Below are 8,725 nucleotides of genomic sequence, written 5' to 3'. Positions count from 1 at the left end.
CCACTGCTAACTTGTTCTTACTCATGAATTATTCCTAGCAGCTTCGTTTATCTTTGCAGTCGCGCGTTTTGGCAACACTTTGTAGGTATTCGTCCCGATTCAGAAAGTTCTGCACCTTGTACGGTTTTATATCCGGATCGTTTTTGGCCAAGTTCCACGTCGAAATGTTCAAATTCCGCTTGAAATGAGCAATCACCGTTAATAACAACAGTTAATACATTAGGCTCGGTATTCGTCCAGTTCCCGGCTTATGATCCACTGTCATCATCATCAGTTTTCCCAAGGCACAAGGCGACAAACCAAATTTTGCATGTGGGTGAATGAAATGATTTAACGAACGGTATGCTGATTTTCTTCCGAAATCTCACTGACAACTGCAAAATCTCGACCGGAATATCACTTACAACTGCCAAATTGAGCGGATGTAAACAAATACTCTAGAGAGAAACTGGTCGAAATTTGGGTGATTTCAGTCTAGTATGAAAAAAAATTACGCGAGTTTGGGAAGTGTCGCAATAATTATCGTCTCGTCGTTTTATTTTGAATTCATCAAATTCATGAAATTAAGAAACCATGGAAAAGTAAAGCAAAACTAAGAATTATTCTGAATACTTTATGCAACCATGGAACAGTTTATCCTTTTTCTGAACAAATTTTAATGTCGAGTGGACCTGTTCACGAATTAATACAGTGATTCTATGAATGACACATAACTGTACTTAAGCTTGAGCTTGGGTAGACTGTACATTTCGTAGTTGCTCTCCGTGATTGACCCGAACCAGCGAAATTGCACAAACAACACACCGAACACACGCTTGGGAGTAGCAAATCATTCTCATTGTGCAAGTTCCGGTGAATCGTTTATGAATGACACAAAACGGTAATCAGTACAAACAAAAGATTATTAGCGTAGAAAGATAAGACGATTTCTTTCAAGGGATATTAATTCCGACCGTAAAGGGTGAAACAGTGAAGGTCATTCACCTCTAGCCTTAAAGAAGGCCAATCAATCAATGGAGGATCCTGGGATTGAACCCGCCATCGTTTGCTGGTTGACCCGCAGCCGTTTAGGCGTGGTGCACAAATTACTTAACGCTGAAAATCCGAATTTTGGATCGAAATTTTGCCCCGATTGATAATTTTAAATAGTTCGTCCCCACACAAGGCTTTCTTTAGGAAGAATTTTTTCTAAAAGATATCATTTAGGCGCTTCTCGCCTCGGGTAGCACAATTTTAGCACATTCCATTCGTTGATCAATGCATCACTTTTTTGTATCCAAAGGAAGCTGCTGAACGTACGCAATTTAAGCCAGAAATGTAGCTGTAACAAAAGTAGTCAGTGAAATAATAGTCGAACAACAGCATTGAATGCTTGAGAAAAAGATATGCTGAGCATTGTATAAAAGATTATTTAGACCAAATTGAAACTTTTGTTCAACCACCGATATTTACCTAGATAATATGCCAGAGAAATGTTTTCAAAACGCTACTGCAAAGCAGCTTGTGTACAAGATTATCGATGCAAAGGTCATTAATTTGAATCTCGGCCATTTTATTATTATTATGTTTTCAAATGCTAAACAAGTTTTATCTAGTGGCTGTAAGAGACACTAACTTGTGCTCTCGTGGCCGAGTTACACGTATCATGTTCGATTCCCGTTCTGGCCGGAGGATTGATCGTCAAAGGACCCCGACTTGTCCCGCGTATTCTAGAACAAGTTCGCGTTCTAGTTCACGAGTTGCCTAAACGTGTAATTTCAATCAATATAACACTGCAAAAAATCGTACTACATGCTATGGAAAATCATTCAATAGTAACTCATATTCGATCGTCCCGCGATGACGACGTACAGTGAAGACGTTCTGCATGTAAATATTAGCTAGGCGCATCATACAGCACCCAAAATATGGGGTATATAATGTTGTATATATGAGAGTTATACGATTTGATGTTTGCTGGGTGGATCAAACTGCGCGAAAGCATGTCGCTTTCTGTACAAAAAACAACAACAGCAGAGTCAGTTTATACACTTATACTAATCAGCTACTTAATTTCGAGAGATAATTCAAACGAGAGATGGAAAAGTGACTTTGAACCTCGTTTTATGTAAAAAAAGAGACTCTAGAGACTCTGTTGAAAACAAAGACTATCCTGTGTCCGGCGTACGCACTTGAGTTCCCGGTTCGCTACAGCATCCATCTGTGTGCGAAACAGGAAGCCCTGAAAGGTTTACACTACTTTAAATCGAGACGCCCACCCGGTTCGCGATGACGCAAACTTTCCACTCAGCCATCTCTCAATCCAGGAAATAAAAATGTACTGTTTAGAATCTAATAAAATAAAAGAGTGGTATTTACATAAACAAATCGGTACACTCACCGTCAGGAGGAGCATCCGGGGGCGAGTAGTTTAAACAGAAGCACAAGAACAAGAGTAATTGATAAACGAATTGTCGATGCTAGAGCGAGAGCGATTCATCTTGTGTATATATGTGTGTGTGTGTTACTACCCTGCGCATTTTCCGCATGACTAATTAATCACCCCGATTCCGATCCGCGACGCCGCAACTGCTACGCAAATCAAATCGATTCCTATTTATTCTGTCGATTGCTCTAACTGCGAAGCAGCAGTTTGCGAAACGCGGAAGCATTGTCGCAAATGCCGCTGCCAAAGAAGAACCAGCAGAAGTGGAAGAAGCTGCTGCTTCTGCTGCTGTCCGATATGCCTTCCCGCTCACCACACACTTAGCGCTGGACATGACAGGCTGGTCCTTGGAGGCGGCGATTTAAATTTACAGTTGCGCTGCGCCGCACGTCGTCGGCCACAACAATGTTTTTAATGGTCTTGCTTGGCCTGATTGTGTGTTTTCAGTGGCAACCTACCTCCATTCTCGTACCTGCACGTTTGGCGGTTGCTCCTCAATATCGTAGGGGCTAATTAAATCGAATGCCACTGACATCTTCGGCCTGCTCGGCCAGGAGCACCATGGTGCGCCACTCCAGCGGTCCAGCGGAACATGAAACAGGAAAAGCTGATGAATAAAACTTTATGAACTTTATTTATAATATCATTTTAGTTTCCGTTTAAACCGGTTATTCGCTTTCTGTGAACGGTCGGTCGGTCGGTCCGTTCGCTTTCCTCATCTTCTCATCTCCCGAGAATCTTTTCTTTTTTTTCCTTTCTGTTCGCTGCTGCTTCCCTTCAAACATACATTAAGTTTCACTTCCCGTGAACCGGGCGAGAAAAGAAATAATACTCCCAACATAACGAAAACATAAAATTACCACAAGTCATCGCGAGCTCCTGCCTCCGCGCCGCAATCAGGTTCTAGCTAGCCGCGTACCGTACGCAACAGGCAAAAGAAAACAGGAAGAGAGATCGAGAAGCGAGAGGATGAAGAGAAGAAAAGAAAACAAGAAGCAAGACAAAAATGTGTTCCCTCCGTCCTTTAATCGTGGCTACTACTACAGACCATCCATCCATCCGTCCGTCCATTCGTACGACCGGGGAGGAAGGGAGATGAAGGAACTAATGAAGCGTACATGAACCTCATTCCACGGTCCATCCGTATTGCCGGTGCCTGCCTGTGGACAGCGACCGCGTTTCGAAGTCGTCGTGTACCCCTCGTCGCATACACTGATTTTTGGGATCTCGCGGAGGAGCATTTTGAGACCCACTGCGGGGGGTGATGCGTGAACGCACCTGCGTGCCTTCGTTTCGTGTCGGGAAGCGATTTTAACGGAGCACATGTTAACCCCGGACTGTCACGGCATTGATTATTCATGTTTTCTCTCGTGGGTTCGATGTTTGACAAGAGCCGGATATTTAATCCTTTCGTCCTGCTTTACTATGTTATGGAAAATTTCTTCTGGTAATTGATTGACCGAATCGGGTATCTACGCATATCGCGCTACGTATCTACGAACAAATATTTACCCTTTTTTGTCCCCTCCCCAAAACAAACGATCGCTTGAAGATTCTCTTCTCGGATGAATGCGGCGTTTGCCGCCGCCGCCACTGCCACCGCCACCGCAGTGCCAGTGCTTTTTTGTTTAAAAAGAAATGATGAAAAAATAATTAACAGAAAAGGAACACAGCAAGGAGAGAAGCGGCACCTGGGCACCTCTTCCACACGGTCAGGCACGCCGCGAGATGCTTCCCCCGCGCCCGAACAGCCTTTTTACTTCTTCTGCTGCTCACAACTTCTCCTGAAGCGCGCCCTCCGTCCTACTTTCTACTTCCAATACCACGCGCTGTGGTTTGTACCTCTCCATCATTCCAAAAGCGCGCAGCCAAGAAAGAACGAAGCTGAGAAATATTTTTATACATATCATAAAAAAAAATCAATTTCCGCTGAAAACCTGAACTAGCGGATGTTATTTGAATACACTTCATCTCTTCGGACGTATGCTCTCTTCTCGTCGCACCCCCTCCTTGTGTGTGCGCTGCCAGGCGAACATCCAGTGAACGGTTCTGGCCTACCCGCTCCAGTTGGCATACACACATTCGCACCGTGCACCTCCTACCGTGACCGATTCATGCGAAGCACTTTGCTGCCGCTGCTGTTGTTGGTCCGTTCTATCCACATCCTCCTTCCCATCCTCTATCTCGCAACGCTCAGACAAAATACACACACGGGACGAGGTAGAGATCACCTCGAGACAGTCCTCATTTCCCGGATTCCCTTCCCCCTCTGTTGGAATAATGAAATTATGACCTTTTGCTGGCAACGGAGAACTGGACCGCGTTATGTGAGAAAATCACTCCGTCATAGAACAAGTTTCTCCCTGTACCGACACGAACCACTTATAATACTAATTTCCCATCGTCTTCTTATTTTACTTTCAGAAACGAAACGAGTGATCACCACAAGTGACCGCAACGTCATCATCACTTTCGTCATAACACATCGGCAGCAACAGCCGCAACAACAATGAAGCTGTTACCAATTCCACTTTCGCCCTTGAACCCACCCGCTCCCCTCGGCATCTGGGGATCGGATTTGCTGTGGCGATACCCACCGGCGCCACCGAGTCCGCTGGCCGATCTCAAGACACAGTTGCCCCCGCAGTTGAACACAGACCCCCGCATCTGGGGTCGCGATGAGGTTGCCGTGTTTCTGCGCTTCTGCGAGCGTGAATTCGACCTGCCCAAGTTTGACTTGGATCTGTTCCAGATGAACGGAAAGGCCATTTGTGTGCTAACGAAAAACGATCTTGCCGAGCGTTGCCCGGGTGCGGGAGACGTCCTGCACAATGTCCTCCAGATGTTAATTCGCGACGCTCAAACGCTTCATCGCCATCTCCCGAGCAGTCCGGTGACCCCAACCAGTCGCTATCCACTATCGCCCCACAGCCATCCGCCCACTCCGAACTGGAGTGCGTTGGCACCGCCCGATAGTCCGTTCTTCCACAGTTCCCACCTGCAGCAGTTCATGGCGGCATCCAATTCGGTGACGCTCAGTCCGGCTCCGTCGATTGATTCACAAGCCGGTAGCCCACCCCAAAGCCACCAAGAGCAGCTCCAGAATGTGTTCCAGAAGTCATCCGGAAGCAGTAGTCACACGCAGAACAGTAGCTCCGGTGGAAGCAGCAGCAATCATTCGGACTCCGATGAGGACAATTCGACCGCCGGATACCACCCATTACCTTTGTCACACCCCGACAGCAAACTTCCGCTGCTCCATCCCCAGCACAATCAGAGCCCTCCGCTGACACCAATCTCCAAGGAAACGCAACACCTGGGCCAGCTGCAGCTGCTCGACACCAAGAGCCTTCAGTATCCAGTGTCTTCTTTGCTGAACAACTCCAGCAGCAGTAGCAGCTCCGGTAATGCCAACAGTAGTAACACGATCAGTAACAACTCGGTCAGCTCCACCAACAGTGGCTCGAACGGTGAACGGCCATCCTTGAGCCTGTCGGGCTCCGTCAACTCGAACGGACATCCACTCAGCTTGAAGCCTGCAACACTGTCACCACCTGCTAGCTCATCCCCCAACGGGTCATCGTCAACGCCAACTACGCCCGGAGCGTTTCTTCCCGTTAAGCGTGAGTTCTTCCCAGAAGGACCCGAACCCAATACTAGTAAGTCCGAGAATCTTCCGATCCACGTGAAAATTACTAATTTGCCCTTTTCTTCTCCTTCACCACCACCACCAGATGGCAGGCTGTTGTGGGATTTCTTGCAGCAATTGCTGAACGACCCGTCGCAGCGGTACAGCAGCTACATCGCGTGGAAGTGCCGCGATACGGGCGTGTTCAAAATTGTAGACCCCGCTGGGCTGGCCAAGCTGTGGGGAAAGCAGAAGAACCACCTCTCGATGAACTACGACAAGATGTCCCGTGCGCTTCGGTACTACTACCGGGTCAACATTCTGCGCAAGGTGCAGGGCGAGCGACACTGTTACCAGTAAGTATCACACTTTATCCAGCGAAAAAAAAGAAGAATGCACCCCAATTCCGTTCATCTAAGACGTTTGAATACTATAAAGTCATTTATAGAATCCGGAATCACAAAACCAGGTTTATCTCGGGATTGGTTGAAGAGACGAAAAATGTTTTTATCTCAAAATGCAGATAATTTATCGTTTCCTTTGACGTAGGACTACGTCTGTCATTTCTATACTGGGGTGTAATTTCAAAGTTTCGAAAACGAGAGCGTTACCCCGGAACGACAAGATTTTGAACGTTAATTCCTCCTAACCAACTAAACGAAATGGTATGATATTCTCTTCATTCGAAAGATAAAATGTCTACGCGTCATATGCTTGCTAATTATTGATCCAAAAACTTTTTTCAATAGCTTAAAAATTGCTTCAAAAACAAGCTATTGAAATCACACAAATCTATATATAAGCTGGCGCCCGCTCGAAAATCCATTCAGTTGTAATCGCGATGTGGCATGAGGATGATCTCGCTCACACAACTGAACTGAACAAACTGAGCGGTGCATTCAGGGGAAAGCGATGCATCTATTTAGCGAATTCGTTTTTAAAACTGAGTCAGTGCCAAATTGACTCTGTAATAAAAAAACGTTTTCAGTTTCACGAATGCGGTGGTTTGTTGGTGTGCGTTATATAGTCTGATTTGTTTATATTTGCTACGACAAATGTACAGTGTCGACGTCTGGTGACGATATTAGTGCTTGGGAGGTAAATTATTCACTATCAGATCAGAAGGGCCAAGTGCAGTGTACAAATATAAAAGTTTGAATGAAAATTTTTACTTCATATTGTTTGATTCCCTAACACATGTAGTTCTGACACTCACTTAACCATTTGTCGATGCATTTCCTGTTTGTTCCACAAAAAATTACTATTATAATATAAAATCATCATTAGATACAGTTTTCGTTCAATGTGTTTCTGCGACATCGGAAAAACCTCTTATTTCATCACATGAAATAAATATTTGATACGTTAAAGTAAATTTTTATTCATAATTTTGATTTTGAAAGCAGGTTTATTCCACCTGAATATCCATCATTATTTCCGCCTCCCAATGAAAGAACACGTAGCTTAATGCTGTCTACTCGAATATACTTTTCAAAATCAGAATCCGAATCGGATTACGATTCCAATAATACAAAAACAAAAGCAGCAGGTTTTCCATTTTCATAGTCTTCAGATTTTCCAAAACAATACTCGAAACTTGACAGTTCAGTATAGTTGTATTGGTGAACCCGAGTGCCAACCCGTGAAACATCTCAGTGCGAAACTAACAGCTTTCGGGGCGAACTGCGACACTGAGTGCGAAACTGAGTGAATAAAAAAACGTTTTGACAGCAGTTAGTGTGGCACTGGGGTTGAAACTGAACGAAAACGAATTCGCTATATGATAATTCGATGCAGATGAATGCCACTGACTATTGATTTGATAGTGTAAAATACGAAATGCTCGATATGGTGTAGAGGATATTTCACCATACCAAAGAAACCAGATTGATAAATGCAGCAATTATAAAATAATTTGTGTACGCCGCATTCGATCATCGTTTCAAATTAGTAGGGGTATTATTTGTGCTGAGTATTTCGAGAAGGGATTAATTCCTTCTTTGAGCGTTAATAATTCTGCTCCAAAAAAACTTGCTTGCTTGAAATTTGCTGTAAAAACAGGTTATTGAAATCACACATATCTGTATATAAGATGGCGCCCACTCGGAAATCCATTTCAACAGATTTTCGTTGAATATACAATAAACATCGTTTAATATACAATAGACATAGACATTTTTCGTTAACATTTCAATAGAAACGGTCTGCTGAGAAGCATCGAACGACAATGAAGTGTTTTTGTTAAGGCAGCTGGAGAAGGAGTTTGAATTGAGTTGTCCGCTTCACCTTTTTTTAGGGCTAGAGACGAATGAACTGATAAAGTTTGAAGTCTCTATAATTCAACAAGTCAGTCAGTCTTTCAAAAATCCATTTAGTTGTAATTGCGATGTGACATACCATCCTCATGTCAACTATGCATTATGTTCTTCTCTCCCAATCACATTTCTTTTCTGTCGCCGGTCTGAACTGAAATCAAAGCGCCTAGGGAAATCGTCATATCAGATACCTGCAAGCTGTGAGTACTTTTTTACTCGCTTGCATTTTTGGTGAACGGAATATGTGTTCCCGAACACGGACGCCTCGGTTCTATTCAGGATCACCAACAAGTTCAAAAGAGTTGAATTTCGTATATATCTCGTATAAAAAATCCATATTTATACTCATCCACTAAC

The 8,725-nt window shown here is 44.1% G+C and overlaps 1 protein-coding gene across 1 annotated transcript; it reads left to right on the top strand.

Moving 5' to 3' along the window:
• The first annotated feature begins 4,849 nt into the window (after positions 1–4,849).
• LOC129781694 (ets DNA-binding protein pokkuri) lies at positions 4,850–6,437 on the top strand. The gene is made up of 2 exons (XM_055789265.1): positions 4,850–6,084; positions 6,160–6,437. The coding sequence occupies exons 1-2, from the start codon at positions 4,935–4,937 to the stop codon at positions 6,411–6,413; spliced, it is 1,404 nt and encodes a 467-aa protein (XP_055645240.1). The 5' UTR covers positions 4,850–4,934; the 3' UTR covers positions 6,414–6,437.
• The last annotated feature ends 2,288 nt before the right edge of the window (positions 6,438–8,725 follow it).

Source organism: Toxorhynchites rutilus, unplaced genomic scaffold, assembly GCF_029784135.1.
Source record: "Toxorhynchites rutilus septentrionalis strain SRP unplaced genomic scaffold, ASM2978413v1 HiC_scaffold_163, whole genome shotgun sequence".
Lineage (NCBI taxonomy): Eukaryota > Metazoa > Arthropoda > Insecta > Diptera > Culicidae > Toxorhynchites > Toxorhynchites rutilus.
This window is presented reverse-complemented; position numbering and strand designations above follow the sequence as displayed.